The sequence below is a fragment of the Protopterus annectens genome, chromosome 9.part0 (genome assembly GCF_019279795.1).
Source record: "Protopterus annectens isolate FY-2018-M chromosome 9.part0, PAN1.0, whole genome shotgun sequence".
Lineage (NCBI taxonomy): Eukaryota > Metazoa > Chordata > Ceratodontiformes > Protopteridae > Protopterus > Protopterus annectens.
Window position 1 is genome coordinate 244,353,693 of NC_056743.1, and position 18,106 is coordinate 244,371,798.

Here is an 18,106-nt window from a genome sequence, read left to right on the forward strand (position 1 = left end):
TATAAATGAGTGTCTGTCCTGTGGTACTGAAAGGGCTCATTAGAGCTTTAGGAAAGCCAGTGTCAACATCCTCCTCTACTCCTCCCAGATCAATAGTCATAAAGTTTCTATCTTATTTGGACAAGGAGTTGGTCCTAAAATCTGCCTGGAGGAAAAGTCTATTAAAATTTAATCAAAACCCAATTAGGTTTGAAATGACTATTCTACTAGGGTTTTGAAACACAGGAAAAAAGCTTGGCCATTGCTAAAACTGTTAAAACAGAATAACATCAAAATTCAGCTTGTCTTTCCTGCCAGAATAAAAATTCTATATCAGAATGAAATGAGATCATTTAATGTCCTAGAGGAAGCCACTGCCTTTATTAAAAACAATAACATTATTTCCTTACCTGAAGATATGGAATGGGCATCTGCATCTCTGAAGAGAGTTACTGATGAATCTTCTCGGACTGATGTTAAAAAAGAAAAAAAAGAAAAAACTGAGTCAAAGATTGCTGTTCCCACTAAATCTCTCAAAGCATCTATTGCAACTGGACTTTAATTCGTTTTATAAAATTTTCAAGTAAGTTATGCCATGACAATATTTTTCTTATTGTTTTTTCTTTCTCTTTTTGCTTTTTTCATTTCTACACTTTTTTTGGTTCATATACAAATTATTTATGCTTTTTAGTATATTAGTATAATATTACTGGTTTACTGAGTGATATAATTGAACAGTAAGCTATCTTTTCTTTTATGACCTTAGGATAACATGCTTTATTTCAAATAATATATAGCCCCTTGCCCTGCTAAATGCTCTTCTGAGTTATTACACAGGCATAGTCACTGCTTAGATTAATTTATCAAAACTGTTTTGGATACATGGGATAACAAGGCATATCTATGATTTTGTATATATTTTCTTCTTTTTCGGCTGCTCCCGTTAGGGGTCACCACAGTGGATCATCTGTTTCCATTTCTTCCTGTTCTCTGCATCTTGCTCTGTCGCACCAACCACCTGCATGTCCTCTCTCACCGCATCCATAAACCTTATCTTAGGCCTTCCTCTCTTCCTGTTACCTATATATTAACTAGTTTCTTTAATATTTATAACTTCTGATTGTTTCAGAATTAATATTGGTACCTGTGTGAACAAAAAGCTGTTTGCCGGCTTTTGACATAAATTGGGTCTCTCTCTGACAGTTATATGCTTGTATGTTTTATGGCACAAGGTTTTTAAATGGTTACAAGTTATGTTGAGTTTAATGTTAAAGTACTGTTTTCTCTCATTGGCAACGGACTTGCTCTGTTGAACTTGAATCTGGCAGAGAGACTATGTTTACTGCATTTTTGGCAGTATGTATCTCTTGTATATCTACTTAGCAGCAGTGGTTTATTACTAGATGTCCGTAGCTGTCTGAGTGACTCTGTGATATGGATCGTTCATGTTTGGTGTTCCTTGTAAGTGCTTGCTTCATAAAATGACTTTGTATTTAAAATAAGAATGATGACATGAATTTATGGACTGTTCTGCTTATTAATTAGAAGCTTTAGCTGTGATCTGAAAGTTTTTATGTAATGGGAGAGATGTTTTTTTTTTTAGAATGCTTTTAAAAGTCTGTGTTCGGATGTTCTAAATCTGCCAGTTATATAGAGTTTAGTTATGGGAAAGGTTGTATGAAACTGTTTTTTTTTTTTTTTTTTTTTTTTTTTGTGTGTGTTGTATGGTTTGTGATGTCCGGAGGTGATTTCTTGTGTATTAAATGTTATTTTACTGTTTAGAAGCATCTGACAGTTAAACTTTGCATTTGTTACTGTAAATAAGCAGACTTTATGATACAGTTACAGTGAGGTCAGGAAACTGTAGTGTGCTGGGTGAGAAAATGTCAGTTTGAAATTTAAGAAGTGAAGCTTTCTTACTTAGCTCATGACATCATGCATGCAGATCAGATTAAATCTAAATCTTGTCATCACAATAAACAAAACATGCTGGAGGGATAGGTTCCTGAGCCAGAGACTCCGCAGACTCTGGAATAGACTGCCCATACATGTCAAGCAAAGCGCCTCTTTGGCCCTCTTCAAAAGGAACCTTGATGATTGGATGGGAGAAAGGAAATTCACCCCGGGGATCACGTCAGTCGCCCTGCTAGACAGGGGTCCAGGGAAGTAAATAGTGTGGGAAGAAATAGCCAGGGAATTGTTATGTCTAGGCTTGTATAGGCCCTAGGGCCAGTAGCCTAGTACCAACCTATGAACCTATATGCAAGCCTAATTGTGAATGTCAAGTCTCTGATTGGTTAATATTGCATAGTAGGCTTCTCTTATAAGAATTATGAGCTACACTGTCTGCATACATATTCATGGTTCCTTTTTATAATAGTGACTATATTTTGTGATGAAATATATACAGAAATGTTATTTTTCTTGTAAACAGTTAATCATAGCCACTATTTCTAGTGAATATACTGGAGTTTTTCTTTATAAATAGATCTTTATAATTAACGTTCATATGCAGTTAGCAAGTGTTTAGTATAGGCTTATACATTTACAGGAAATGCTTATGACTAATGTTAATAACTGTAAGGATACTCAAATGCCATACTATAGGCCGCGGTGGTGCAGCGGTTAGTATTGTCACCTCACAGCAAGAGGTTCTCCTGTTCGATTCTCGGCTGGAGCACCTTCTGTGTGGAGTCTGCATGTCCTCCCCATGGTCATGTAATGTTTAAAGACATGCAGGTAGTTGCATGTGTGAATGGGTGTGCCTTCTGTGAAGGTTAGGCGTCGGGCTGGCAACTCGGCACCGTAAAAATCCACTGCAGTCATTAGCAGACCGGAGTTCCGCTGTGGCGACCCATAACCGGGAAAAAACAAAAGACATTACTTTACTCAAACACCATACTAAATCCTAGCAAATATATGTGTGAATAATTTTGATTGAACTATAATTACTTTGCATTTAATATATTGATTTTCTTATTGTAGCTTTGATACTATTTATGTTTCAGATGTCATGTTTTCAGTTATTATAAAGCCATGTTTTTTAGTATATTAGCATTTTATGACAGGGAAAGATCTCAGTAATATCTATGACTTGTGATAACACAACAAACAAGTTATGAGTTTCAGTATTACCCTGTTAGTATGGTAGATATTTACAGCTATCTCTATCTTAATTCTGTCTTTGAGTCATTCACTTTTAAGTCCTGTTATCCATAGTAAGTTTTATATAAATAATGTTTTTTACTAATTTTCTCATATTAACTGATGCCAGTTAATTATTACTGATTTTAGTCAGTCATTTAAACATCTGCTATTCCAAATGTTTAGGAGTTAATTAAGGACAAATATGTCTTATGGAATATTTCTAAGAATCTATGTTAACATCTTTTGGGAAGGATACACACTCACTATGTGCTAGCACCCAATTCTTGTGAAGTTTTTATTTAGTGGGAGTTTGTCATGATAAGATTTACTCAGAGAACAAATAATTACAAATGCTAAATGTTTCTTTGATTTCCTCTGCCATTTTGAAGTTTTTATTAGAAAAACATGCTTGGGTAGACGCTGTCCGGTTCGATTCTTAGCTAGAGCGTCTTCTGCGTGGAAACATGCGTGAATGGGCGTACCTTCATTGAAGGTTGTGCGTCAGGCCTGGCAAGCCGGTATGTAAAAATCAACTGCCAATCATTAGCAGACCGGAGTTCCGCTGTGGCGACCCCTAACTGGGAAAAGCCGAATGACACAAAAATTTAGATTGTTAATAAAGCTAATGTTTCCTTAGTCTATTAAGCACTAAATTCAGATTATATATATATATCCTAATATGTCTATTGCTTCCTTAGTGAATAATTATTATATAAATGTTTAATGCTTCTAATAATAGTGTATGTAATTCATCTCTAAAACCTAACTGGAATTAATATCTGATTAGTTGTTTATCACTACTATTTTTCTCTTAATTTATAATATATTCTCCATGTTTACTTTGTTTTCATGGGCTCAAACCAACAAAGATTGATGGTTGGGATAGGTAGTCCAGCAGATTTAGTTGTGTTTGCTAGACTAGGAATTCATCTCATTCCATGTATAGGGTGTATTAAAGTTTATATCAGAGTGAAATATGCACATTTTTTATTTAACTATATTTCTAGTTTTGAAATGCCTGACACAATTGTTTTACTTTTATCTTTCATGGGGAAAGTTATTTGGATTGAGATAAATAGAAATACAACAACTGATATTCTGTTGTCTGTTCAGGAAGAGTATTATATACAGAATTCTATTAATACAAGTTCCTTTATTATTTGTTATCTTTAAAGAATTCTGATATGGATTTAACTTTGATACCCTTAAATACTAATGGCTTAAACAACCCATATAACAGAGCTAACCTACTAAGGTATCTTAAACTAAACAAAGCTCAACTAGTTTTTCTCCAAGAGATACACTTTAAAATAAATGACACATTTATGTGGGACCCTAAGAAATACACAATACTTGCTCAATCTTCTTATAAAAATAAGACCAGAGGAGTAACAATTCTATGGAAAAAGACTTTCTTAAATCCCCAAATTATTTACAAACATGTAGATAATGATGGACTCATGGCCTTAATTATACTTAAGTTTAACAATAGAATTTGGACCCTGGTTAATTTATACTGGTTCCCGGGTATGGGGGTTGGACTAGCTAAGAAACACTTAGACTTTATTACAACTACTTCTAAAGGTAATATTATACTAGGAGGTGATTTCAACTATATCACAGATATTATAGAAACTACCAATAGAAAATCTCCTAGACTATTGTCCTCAGCCAAACAGTTAAAAAATAGACAGAAATGTTTAAATTAAAAGACACCTTTAATGCTTTGGTACCAAATTCTTTACTATTCTCACACCAAGACTATAGACATGGTACCCAAACTAGAATAGATAAAATTTATATCTCACAAGATCTTTATTCTAAAATCTTGAATTTTTCAATACAACCTTGTCCCTTTTCAGATCCCAATTCCCTGTTGTTAACAATACACTTGGAATTCAATCAATTAGTTATTACTTCAAGGATTCCTTCATATATCACAAAAATTAAAGACTTTAAATATTGGATAACTTCTGAACTTCAGCTTTTCTTAGAGATTAATTATAAACCTGAAGCAAACACAATGATGGTTTGGGATTCTCTTAAGGCCTATCAATATAGTAAAACCATTAGCTGGTACAAAAATAAAATTAAAGAATGGGACTCAGAGTTACAGCAACTCCAAAATCAAATATCTCTTAAATCTAATAAGAACTTAATTGCTACAGATAATAAGAAGAAAATAGAAGAAGCAAATAAGAAATACAATGAAATATTATCCCATAAAACTAATTTAGCTATGGAAAAACTGAAATTAAATTCTTATGCTACCTCTCCTAAGCATCTTCATAACCTATCTATGAAAGTTAAGATACAATCAAAAATTAATAACATAGATAGTATATTTCATGAAGGGAAAAGGAAAAAAGTCTCGGACATAGAGGACATTCTGGAGGCTTTTAATTATCATTATGCAGAGCACCATAAAGATAAAATAAGTACAAAATAATGTGAGAAGTTAGAGAATATAGTTCCCAACATAACAAGAATTCCAGAGGAACTTAAGTTAGATCTACAAAAACCTATTTCTCAAAAGGAAATTATAGATGGGATTAAAGGAAGTAAGTCTAATAAAGCACCTGGAATAGATGGCTTAATTATCGAAATGTGTACATTGTTCCCTTCTTCTATAATCCCTCCCTTACATAAAAACGTTCTTAAAGTTCAAACTTTAGCAAATATTCCTCCTTCTTGGAGATATTCTCTAATTTCCCCTATATTAAAAGAGAATAAGGACCCTAAATATTGCAACTCATATAGACCAGTTTCTTTGTTGAATAATGATTATAAACTATTTATGTCAATTATGGTCAATAGATTGAAAATACCCATATGTAAAATAATTAATGAAGACCAAACTGGTTTCATACATAACAGGCATACACAGGATAATATTAAAAGAGTATTAACACTGATAGATTACCTCAATAGAAGGAACCATAAAGCTTTGATAATAGGTCTAGATATTCAAAAGGCCCTTGACTCCTTAAATTGGGGTTATTTATTTAAAGTCTTACAGTTATTTGATGTTTCCCCCTTTTTTATAACAATGATAAAGAAAATCTATGAAAATAGTACAACATATGTCAAATTAGGTCCCTTTACTTCCAAAGCAATCTAAATAACTAGAGGTAGTAGACAAGGATGTTCCATGACCCCTATATTATTTGCTCTGGCCGTTGAAATACTTGCCATTTTAATACGTAATAACCCAAAGATAAGAGGTATAAATATATATGACCAATATATTTCTAAAATAATGATGTTCGCTGATGATGTCTTACTTACCTAAATCTAAATCAAAATATTTATTATTAAATAAAAAAAGAACATACAGGTTCCAGTTAATTATATTATTGGAAATCAAGTTTCAACTCTAGACTATTTAGGAATAGTCCTAGGTAAGAATATAGAGGACACCTTATAGCTTAACTATGCTAAAGCCATAGACTTAATGAAGACATTAATAAGCAAATGGAATAATTTGTTTCTAACATTGATGATAGGTTACAACTGATAAAAGTTTTGCTACCTAAAATATTATATATAACACAAGCCCTTATACTTCTACCAGGAAAGTTTGTTTGTCTTTTTGGCTTTTCCCGGTTAGGGGTCACCACAGCGGAACTCCGGTCCGCTAATGATTGGCAGTAGATTTTAATGGTGCTGAGTTGCCAGCCTGACGTCCAATCTTCAGCGAAGGCATGCCCATTCATGCATGTCTTTCGGAGGCCACTCAACCACGGGGAAGACATGCAGACTCCACACAGAGGACACTCCATCCAAGAATCAAACAGGAGAACCTCTTGCTGTGAGGCAACAATGCTACCACTGTACCACCGCGGCATGAGCTATACTTCTACCAGGAAAGAAAATCCTTAAAGAAATCACTTCAACTCTGATGAAATTCCTATGGTAACCTAAAAGAAATAGAGTGGCATATTTTCATCATATCAGAAAATGGGAACAAGGGGGGTTAAAATTCCCAGAGATTGAAACTTACATAAAGGCATCTATAATTAAAGTAGTGATGAATTGGATAAACAATAGATACTCTTCCAATTGGAAACAGTTGCACTCCATTATATTAATGAATAAAAATTATTTATCAAAAAATGCTTTGGTAACTGACAAAGATAAGATATGGCACTATTTAAGTTTAAATTTACATAATACATAACTCATCATTCAAAACCATGCCAAAAATTATAAACTGGATTTTTGGAATTCTATATAATAATGTCAATGTTAAGAATGAATTATCATATCTATATAACACTTTAATTGTCTGTAAGACAGCTCCTAAAGATTCTTACTGGCAATACCTAACTAAAGGGTTTCAAGTATCATTATCAATGGAAGATAAAACAAACATTTTATTTTCAGTTAAACTAACTTCTTATTCACAATTCTGGAGCATTTTTCATTGGAAATTTCTACACAGATCCTTTTTAACACCTGAGAAACTCTCAAAAATGAACCCTTCAAACAGCAAGCTATGTTGGAGATGTTATCTGTCCACTAATGCTGACTGGTCGCATATTTTTTTATGACTGTACTAATATTAAACCATATTGGAATGAGATTAACAAATTTCTTCAAGCTATCTATACTGATATATTTGTTTTGACAAAGTCTTTAATTTTATTGAATGTTGTTAATAGTAATAATATGAAGAAGGATGACTTGTATTTGTTGTGGACAATGTTAGCAGATGGAACTCTAATGTAGTACCCACACTGGAGGAATTCCTATAATCACTGAAGAAATGCATACTAATGGAGAAAAGAACTAAAGAGTTAAGAACTTTTCCTAAGCCATTGGTTAATAGTCCGTGCAGGAAGGTTTTGAATTTGATTGATACCCTACAGATGGAACTGAAACTACAGAAGACTCTGTGAGTACGGCAGCTGCACGGTCTCAATATAGGTAAAGGCACTTCAAAAAAAGTAGAAAGACCAGCATACAATGGCACCAAAAAATACTTTAATAAAAGTATTCTTAAAAAACAAACTGGTTTCGGCTGTATGGATACAAAGCCTTCATCAGTGTGAAATAGCAGCAAATTAAGAAATACTTTAAATACAAAAAGCATAAGACGTGATCAATTAAAGACTCTCATTAAGTCCTGGTTTAAAGAGACCTCCCAATTTAAGAATCCATTTTTTCTCCATAGTGTTTAACAAATCATGACAACTCAATTTATTATTCCTGGGTCTCATGATTTTATCAATAATAGTGAAATTAAAATAGGCATTTTTGTGTGACAGGGTATGCTTATAAAGGGCATTAGTTTCTTTATGGTGTTTTATCTCACTAAGGTGTTCAGATATTCTGAATTTCAAGAGTCTGGAAGTTTGTCCTATGTAGAAAGCTGAACAATTACAACTAGCTAGGTAAATCACCCAATCAGAAGTGCAATTAGCAAAAAATTGGATATCGTAGACTTTGGGGGTGTTCTGACTGCTGAAACGTTTAGTTTTGAATATCCTGGGACAATAGACACAGTGGCCACAAGGGTGGTAACCAATTAAAGGGTCACCTAACAAGGTGGTTTGGGTTGATTTTGTATTGAGAGACTGCCCATGTTTGAAATGGTTGAAAAATGCAGCAAGATTTTTGCCTTTCCAGAATGAGAAAAGACATCTGTCACCCAACAATTCACTCAGTCTAGTTTCACATGTCAAGATATTCCAGTGTTGTTGTACAATATTCATTAATACCCTGGTGTTGCGTCCATAAGTGGTAATTAATCTTGGGGGTCCACCGCCTCTATCACCCTTTTCTTTATAAAGAAGAAGGTTCTCACACTCCATATTGTCTACCACATGTTTTGTGTGTATGACATGACCCTACAGATGGAACCAAACTCTTCCTATCATAGTTTATATATTAACTTATTTAACCACAAATGTTTTTATCTGAATCCTTTTGGTCAGGCTGAATGTAAATACTGTAAATAGTTATTGAATGTTATGAATGTATTAAATTATTGTATTTCATCAAAATAAAAATCATTTAAGCAAAAAAAAAGATACTGAGTAAATTACTCATGCTCTAATTCACTTGTCCAAAGGTTCTTCAACTTTGTTAACTCCAATGCACTGGACCAGCTGGTTGACACACCACAAGAGGTGCCAAAATCCTGGATCTGGTGCTTGCAAATATGGGGGACCACTGTAGCACCCCCACTGTGAGATCTTCCCTAGTGAGATCTCACCACAAATCAGTCTCATTTGAAGAAACTATCACACCTGACCCCCCCCCCCCCCGCAGCAACTAAACTAAACTAAAAAAACTTCTCCAAAGCAGATTATAAGCTCTTACAGGATGGTATAAATAGCTTTACTGCACCTCCCCCCTCAGATGGAAATGGCAACTATGCTGGGTTCTACACCAATGCTTTATACAAACACCTGTATAACTGCACTGACTCAGCCGTACCTGATAGGACCAAAGCAAGCTCCTCAAAGAAGAGCAAACCTGTCTGGCGGACTACTGCCATTAACAGGCTTTGCAATAAGAGGAAGAAATTGTTGTCTAAGAGTAAGAGGGAGCAAGCCCTAAACTGGGAACACTCCCTCCTCAGATTAAACAAGTACAAAAGACTTTTTGTGAAGTCCTCCAAAGCAAACTACAAATCCAAATTAGCTTCTTCAATTAAGAACAACCACAAGGCATTCTTTATTTACATCTGTAACCTAAAAGGAAAGGCCCAGATTTGTGCCAAACTGGTAGTTAATGATACCACATATACTGAGCCTGTGGACATAGCTAACTTGTTAGCCGACAGGTTCTGTAAAAACTTCACCCCCCTGTCCATGCCAGACGTACCTCATGACATCCCTACCACCTGTCCTCTACCTTGTATCTCTAAAGAGCAGGTCATAACTCTGAGGCCAAAAACACAGCATCTATGGGACCTGACAACATGCCAGGTTGCATCCTACATGGGCTCAAACAAGAATTAGCAACACCACTGGGTACTCTTTTCAATCATAGTCTAAGCTCTGGCTTCATCCCAGCTGAATGGAAGATGGCCACCATTATCCCCTAGCACAAAGATGGTGTTTTCACTGACCCTGGGAACTATAGACCTATTAGCCTGACTAGCCCTTATCTATAAGGCCATGGAGTGAATCATCATGGACCTTATCAACAAAGATATAGGTAATTTCCAAACACTTGACTCTACTCAGTTTGGATTTTTCAAAGGGAGATCATGCCTGTCAAACATGGTGAACTTCTTTGAGACAGTCACCAGGGCCCTGGAAGAGGAGAAATCTGTGCATACAGCTTACCTAGACTTAGCCAAGGCTTTTGAAACTATCCCCCACTCAGGCATCATTGACAAACTCACTCAGCTAGGTATCAACCCGTATATCATTAGATAGGTCAATAACTGGCACACTGATTGAACCCATATACTCAAAATAGGGGAGTCCTCCTCCAACAGTAGACCTGTAACTAGTGGTGTTCCACAGGGATCAGTCCTGGGACCTCTACTGTTTGGAATCCATTTCTCAGAACTGCAAGCTAAAACTGAAGGTCTCTGGCTAGCAAAGTTTGCTGATGACTGCAAACTGGAAGCAGTCATAGAATCTCCAAATGATATCAACATCCTACAAGAGATTCTTACACAAACAAATGATTGGTGCCAAAGTCATGGCCTTAAACTCAATGCAAAAAAATGCATTATGATGCCTTTTCAGTAAGTGTGATGTTCCTGCTATCTACCACATCAATAACAACACCTTAAGTACACACTCAGTGGTGAGAGACCTGTGCACACAGGTTGTCAGCAACCTTAACTTTGATAACCATGTCTCCACAGTGGTAAGAAGGGCATGCTATATTGCTCATCTCATAAGTAAGGGCACTGCATCCAGAAAATAAGACGTTATAACGTCTCTGTACTCTTCCCTCATCAGGCCAATAATCGAGTACAACGCCCCTTTTGGTATGTACCTTTCCAAGCATATGCACAAATGTTTCTGACAGGGAAAATTCAAGGTTTTCAGCATCTATCCTATGTGGATCATCTGAAATCACTGTTACTTTATTCTGTTTCATACAGACTTCTCAGAGGTGATCTATGTCTTACATATAAGGCAATTGTTGACCCTGCTTTACTGAAAATGCTGCATATCCGTAAGTCAAATGACACATGGGTTACTCACTCTAAAGACCTTAACCTGGTATGGAGACTAGGCAACTATTGTATTATATGGTATGGTCTTTATTTTGTCTACAAAATCACACAACGCAGACTAGGCAACTGTTGTATGATATGGGGTTGTCTACAATTATCCACAACATCACACAATGCAGACTAGGCAATTGTTGTATGATATGGTTTGATCTGCATTTTATCCACAAAAATCACACAACATAGACTAGGCAATCTTTCTGTATGTAGGACACTATAATCACTGGGTGTAGCAAATTTCAAGATCAATGCTACGTTTGCCTTTTTTTCCTAGACGACTATACCTGTTTTTGAGGGGGGTTCACATCTGTTTTTTGAACTGTTGGTAATGGCTGATCCCATTTGATAAAAATTCATCATTTTCTACAGTACTTTATTAATTATGTTTCCAGTGCCTCTCTTCTCCTTTAATATTGTAGTGTTTGCACAATCCCCAATGCAACAGTCTCGCCACATTATTGTGCCTTTCAGTATACAGATACTCTGCCGTGAGTGTGTCACAAGTACGTAGTCCACTGTGCTGGGCTGCTATTATTAGCCTTTCATCTTTTGGTTTCAGTTCACTGCTCTGTAACCATTCCTGTTTCAAATCCTGATCAACATGAGGTTGTTCCAGGAGATCTCTGTACTTGCCACAATGTTTATACTTATTCAACATTTATTTCCTCTTCATCTGATCCTTCTTCTTATATTCTCTTATTTTTTGACACATTCAGTTGCTGTCAGATTTTTGTCTACTTCTGGTTCAATTTCCATTCTCATTTGACACCAAAATACTTCTGATAAACTAAGCAGAGAAGTCATCTTAGACTTATTTTCCCTCGTGTTTTAAACCTTTCAGTATGTTTGGATCTGTTGAGGTCAACATATATGTATGCAGTGCCACAACTGCAGATTTATACATGTAATGAGTTTTGAGGTGGCCCACACCTCGTTCAGCATAAGGAGTATATAATCTTGGTATACAATGATTTTTATACATCATTTGTTAATCGTGAAGCATTTTTCTTGTTTTCCTGTCCAACTGATCCTATACCTTTTTACAGCCAGCCAGTCACCTCAAAACTGTTAGAACAGGAGGAGCAAATTGTTATTAGTTCCCTTATAGCATCTTGCATGTTCGTGTAAACTTCACCAGTCATTCTTGTGTTCCATACAAAGCATCAGTGTGATAGTCGACAACATATGTTGTTAATGGCTATTTAAGACAAGGCAAGTCGAAAATGCAATAACAAGGTATGGAATTTCCTTTGTGCATTATATCTGTCAGTCACTAACTGAATCACATTCATCTAGCATGTTTCCATGGACATGTAACAGTCCTTCACTATCAGATTATCACAGAAATAGTTTCCTTTGTTGATAAATTAATCTTGAGCAATAATGTATTATTTCACAATATATACTCAAGCTTTGTTTTCCCATGGATTGTCTTAAACAAGCAAATGTTTTTAAATGTTTTTCAGCCCAAGATTACTTGGTACAAAAACAAGGTGAATATCAGTGAGGATCCAAAATATCGCACATTCAGCAATCAAGGTGTGTTAACCCTAGAGATCCGAAAGCCTCGTCCTTTTGATGGAGGTGTCTATACCTGTAAGGCTGTGAATGAAAAGGGCGAAGCTGAAACAGAATGCAGGCTTGAAGTCCGAGGTAATCAATATGCCATAATACTCACTTCAGAAATTGCTTTTTCATGCAGTTTATGAGAAATGAAGTCTGGAGAATCTGTCACAAAATGAGTACCACATGAAAAGAAGCCATATTGACAAGCAATACAGTAACTGCATCCATCAGAGTTCTGCTTCTTAGATCTTTGTGCCACTCTTAGCTTTTCCAGCATTTATATGATTATTGATTGATGGTTTTGCATTGGTTTGTTGTACTTGGCTTTTTTATAGGCATGTATTTGCTCCAGCTTCAGACTTCTTAAATGTTCTGTATTCTTATTCTATGTGCAGTACATCAAAAGGCAGGGATTGGTATGACTTTTTGTCTTTATTATAATCATTTTTTTTCAATTCCCAGTTTTGATCAGTGCTACACTAGCCTTCCTACATTCAGTTTGCACACCTTCATGAAACAAGTGATTCCACTGTCTGGCTGCTTGTATAGTTGAACTTTGCATCCACATGTTTAAGTGACTGTACATTGTTACCTGGTGCTATGTGACTGTACACTGATTCTCATGCCTTGGTGCCACATGACTATACACGGATTCACATTTACATAAGCGACTGTACGTTGTTCCCTGGTGCTATGTGACTATGCACCTGTTCTTGCATATATAAAGCAATTTTACATTTTTCAATTTGTATTCTGCAACTGTAGACCACTATTTGTATTATGTGACTGCAGTGTATTCCTTAATATACAAGTGACTGTAAGGTGTCTGATTGGTTATATCTGTCTGTAAATTTCTCCTTGGTTATATGCGACTTTAGATCATTCCTTGCATACAAGTGATTGTATACCATTTGTGTTCCATAATTGTAGACTGCTTTATTTCAGTATTAGACTGTAGAGCATTTTCTAGTGACATGTGACTATAAGTAGCCTGCCCTTCAGTTATATATGACTGTAGACAGTTCCTTGCTTATGAATGACTGTACATTGTTCCTTGATATTACTGCTACTTGTAGAAGGAGACTGAAGTGCTCCTCATTGTATGTGTACTTGGGTTACATAGAACTACAGACAGTGTTCCTTGGTGTTCTGTAACTGCAGACTGCTTCATGCAGTATCTAGAATGTCCCAGAGTTCTAGGTGACTGCAAATTTTCTGCTTGTTGTAAGTGACTCTAGATCTCCCCTTGTTAGATCTGAGTGTAGACTGTTCTTCTGGTTAGATGTGGCATCCTGTCCAAAACTACTTCAGACAGCAACGGATTTTAATAATTAAATGGTAAGGAAATGTGAGAATCTGGCATTTTAGATATAAATACGAAACATCTGCTTTTATGCTATTACATTATTACATTATTTATGCCTTGTGTTCACCATGATCTCCATGTCTGTTCTTGACATGTTGCTTGAAAGACTGAAGCCAAATATGAATTGCAAATCAAAGGAATTACTGTAGGGCTTATCAGAGATGGTAGTAACTACTCACTGGTTGTTAAGATTGAAGGAATGCTTGGTATACCTGCTAGTCTACTAACATTTTGTTTACCAGAAGCACAACTCTTAATTCTTGCTCGCTCATGTTAGAGTGAAACAAGTGCTTTGCTGAGACTGATGTGCACTATTTGGGATATTTCTCCCTTTACCAAAGTTGTGCAGTTGGTATACACACACACACACACATATATATATATATATATATATATATATATATATATATATATGTATATGAGTGTGTGTGTGTGTGTATATATATATATATATATATATATATATATATATATATATATATATATTTTTTTTTTTTTTTTTTTTTGAAGTATTCCACTGCATTAAATTTAACAATTAGAGTTCATCTGGAGGAAATTGTGCTGTTGTCATATCAGAAACCGTCTCTTGATTTCTTGAAACAGAGCCCTACATCACACTGATGGCATGTACAATATACAGTATGTCCTTGCATGTATCCAGTGGAAAAACTGAAGTTGTTGTAACAAAGTATGTTTAATCACAGAAATGAGTTCACAGCAAGTAATTTTCTTACACTAATGACCACTTGAGGAGAAGCAGCTCATGGTTGCTCATTACCTATCCCTAATATCAGTCAGCAGTGCATAGGAATGATCATATTCTTCTGTGCTTATTCCACAATCATATGAGCTTGCGTTGCTGTGCAACTCTGAGGTTTATATTGAGATTCATAACCTCACTTCAGCCACTGACTCTTCTACGATTGTCACTTAAGATAGAGTGAAATTCATCACTTTCACTGACTGTTACCCTAAGGTGGTAGGACTTCAAGCAAATAATATATAACAAACCAATGTGGTCATGATAATGAAATCATTGGGAGATACTTGGATGCAATATCTGTAAAAGAGTGGAGCTAATTAAAGCTATGAGCTGCTTCTTGTTGTTCATTTTTTTTATTCTTTCAGACTAAATTTGCTTTTTTATTACACTGAGCAACTCACTTCGACCAGACAGTGCTACTGAATCCCGCCTGAAAGGGAACGCTTGTGGCAGTGGGATTGCAGAGTTAACTAATAAAAAAAAAGAGCTTCAACTTTCCTATATATAACTTTTTTCTAGAACAAGGTTTCCTGCTATGTAGCAAACATTTACTAAATGACTTGTTACTGGTGCCTGTGCTGTATTCCTAAATTATGCCATTTGCATTTATGCCATAGAAGTACAATGCTAGCTAGGCACCATATCTGTTCTTTAAGATGGCAACCAACAGAATGAAGTACAAAGTATAGAGAAGAAGAAAGTATTAAGTACAAAGAAATAATTTAAACAAGTTGTAAGAGTCTGCCAACAAACAGATTTTAAGAAAGACTGATAATGATAGTATTTATTTATTCAAACATAAACTTGGGGTTAAATCAGTAAGGCAAACAAACAATGCTTTTTTTAAGGCGAAAGATTTATGCGCCCTGAAGGGAAACATGAGTACAACAATGCTTTTTGTGATAATACGACCTAGAACAGGACTATGGATTTCCTAAAAGCAATAATTTTTTTTTTTTTTTTATTTTACATTTGTTTACGGCGAAAGTCCAGCTGGACATGTGTCCTTTTTCAGTGGAGGCCCGGGGAGATAAGCTCCAGACATAAAGTAGCATAGTAAAGTACATCATATTAACAAAAAGTACATCATATTAACAAAAAAACGGTGGTAGACATTACAACTATAGATAAAACACCATGTAGAATTTTGTAGTTACATACAAAGTACCATAAATTAAGACAGTAACATTATCAATGGGATAACAATGAGAGAAAGAGAAAGGCTTAACTTAAACAGAAACATAAACAGAGTACAGGCAAAGGCAAAAAGGAAGAATGAGCAGACGCATTGTACTTCCAAATGTTTTACAAATGTTCTGTGGTAGTTTCATTAAAAATACTACTACTTAGCCAAGAGCTGTAGCTAGACTGGTTGGTGCCCTGGGCAATTTTCCTTCTCAGAAGCCCCCATTTTAAAGATGAGGACCAAACAAAAACTCCTCTAGGAGTTCAAAACCAAGAAATGGTTTTCAGCTAAGCAAAGAGATATTTATGTACATCCAGTATATACAGAATGGCCCTTCCTTTGCCCCTTTTCTAAACTGTAGCAAAATGCCCTGCTAAATCCTTGCTACCAATCCGAGCACACAAATAATTGTTGTCATTTAAGCAGCTGCTGTCATAATTGTAGCTGCTTAAAGGGTTGCTGATTCTGCTCACAGGGACCAATCAATACATTTGCTACAGTACTGATTATACCCCTTACAGCTTATGCTCACCTGTCCCCTTTGCACTCACCCCTGCTACAACTTGGTGAACTTCCTGTGAATACCCCATGATCCAGACTGCTGCCCACAGTTTGATTTGCAGACTGGGCCTGGTGATCATGGGGAAGAGGAATAATCTCACCTGTTAGAGGGTGATTCAGCCCTCCAAAAAGGATGGATGAAATCATGCCTACCATGAAATCATCAGAGCAAACACGGATGGAATACCATCTGCAGGCAGTTTTTTTTAAGAACATGAATGCTTTCTGTTTCCAGTCTGCTGTACCAGTTGAACACGTCTATGCACATATTCATACACCAGAGTGCTTGTTGAGACTATCATGTTGGGGGGGGGGGGTTACTCTGTTGAACAGTCTCTTAGAGGTGACCCACTTCACAAACTATCCTTCCAATAAGAGGTGACAAGGACAATTACAAGCATCCTCCACTTGTGGAATTAAGGGCATCTAAATAAATGACTGAAAGCATCAGCAGAGTAATAAAGTCTTGATTTTAGCCCAGATGACCCAAGTTTGATTAATGACCTAGGGACAGGAGGAGTTAGCCGTGAAAAATGACATTAAGCCAGAGCTATTATCTCATCAATCTTTTGAAAAGGGCATTGTTAGACCACTACCATTTGGTGAATAATAGGCGGTGTAACAACAGAAAGGGACATCAGTGACTATTAGCCTATTAAGCAATATATGCTGGATACCAAGTGTGTGGAACCATGTGTAGCTATGAGCCCAGTATTCTAAGCTACAATGGTGCTTGTGCACCTTTGAAGGGGGTGTTGGAAGTAGGTAACATCCAAAAAAATCAAGAAACAAAAAGAGACAGTGGTATGTCAGGTCCCCAACCCTCACTGTGCACTGCCAGCCTCTAAAGATAAAGGGGCCTAAAAGGTAAATTCTTAATAAAAAGTTAGGCCTCTCCATCTGGTGATGTATGCATTAACATGGCCTTGCAGAACAGGAAAGCTTGTAGTTACTTGAGAAATGGAAGACTGCATGGAATGCTGAGTAGGGAAAAAGATAAATTGGTATATATCCTTTTATCATCAACACAAAATTTCACCTTGCAAGTGATTTAGTGCAAATGCTTGATTATTATCCTATTGAAAATTAAACAAAAGTAAATTAAACTTTTTTTTTTCAGGGGGCAACCCCGAGCTCTCTCTATTAGCTATATGTACCAAATATGCAATTGCACTACTGTGTGGAAAGAGGTTTAATGTACTAATTTGACAATCATATAAACAATGAGAAAAGAGAAAACGCCATACACAGTGAATCACTGCTAATGCACTAACTTGTCAGTTAGCTTTCACAAGGTACAAAAAGAGCACTTGACTAGTTTGCTTTGTA

The 18,106-nt window shown here is 35.9% G+C and overlaps 1 protein-coding gene across 3 annotated transcripts in view; it reads left to right on the forward strand.

Annotated features, from left to right (window-relative positions):
- MYBPC3 (myosin binding protein C3) overlaps nt 1-18,106 on the forward strand; it is a 627,853-nt gene that overhangs the window by 590,985 nt on the left and 18,762 nt on the right. For all 3 annotated transcript variants that reach the window (XM_044082825.1, XM_044082823.1, XM_044082824.1), the window contains one exon: nt 12,802-12,988. In XM_044082825.1, the coding sequence (XP_043938760.1) occupies nt 12,802-12,988 (187 nt within the window). The remainder of the gene's footprint in view (nt 1-12,801; nt 12,989-18,106) is intronic.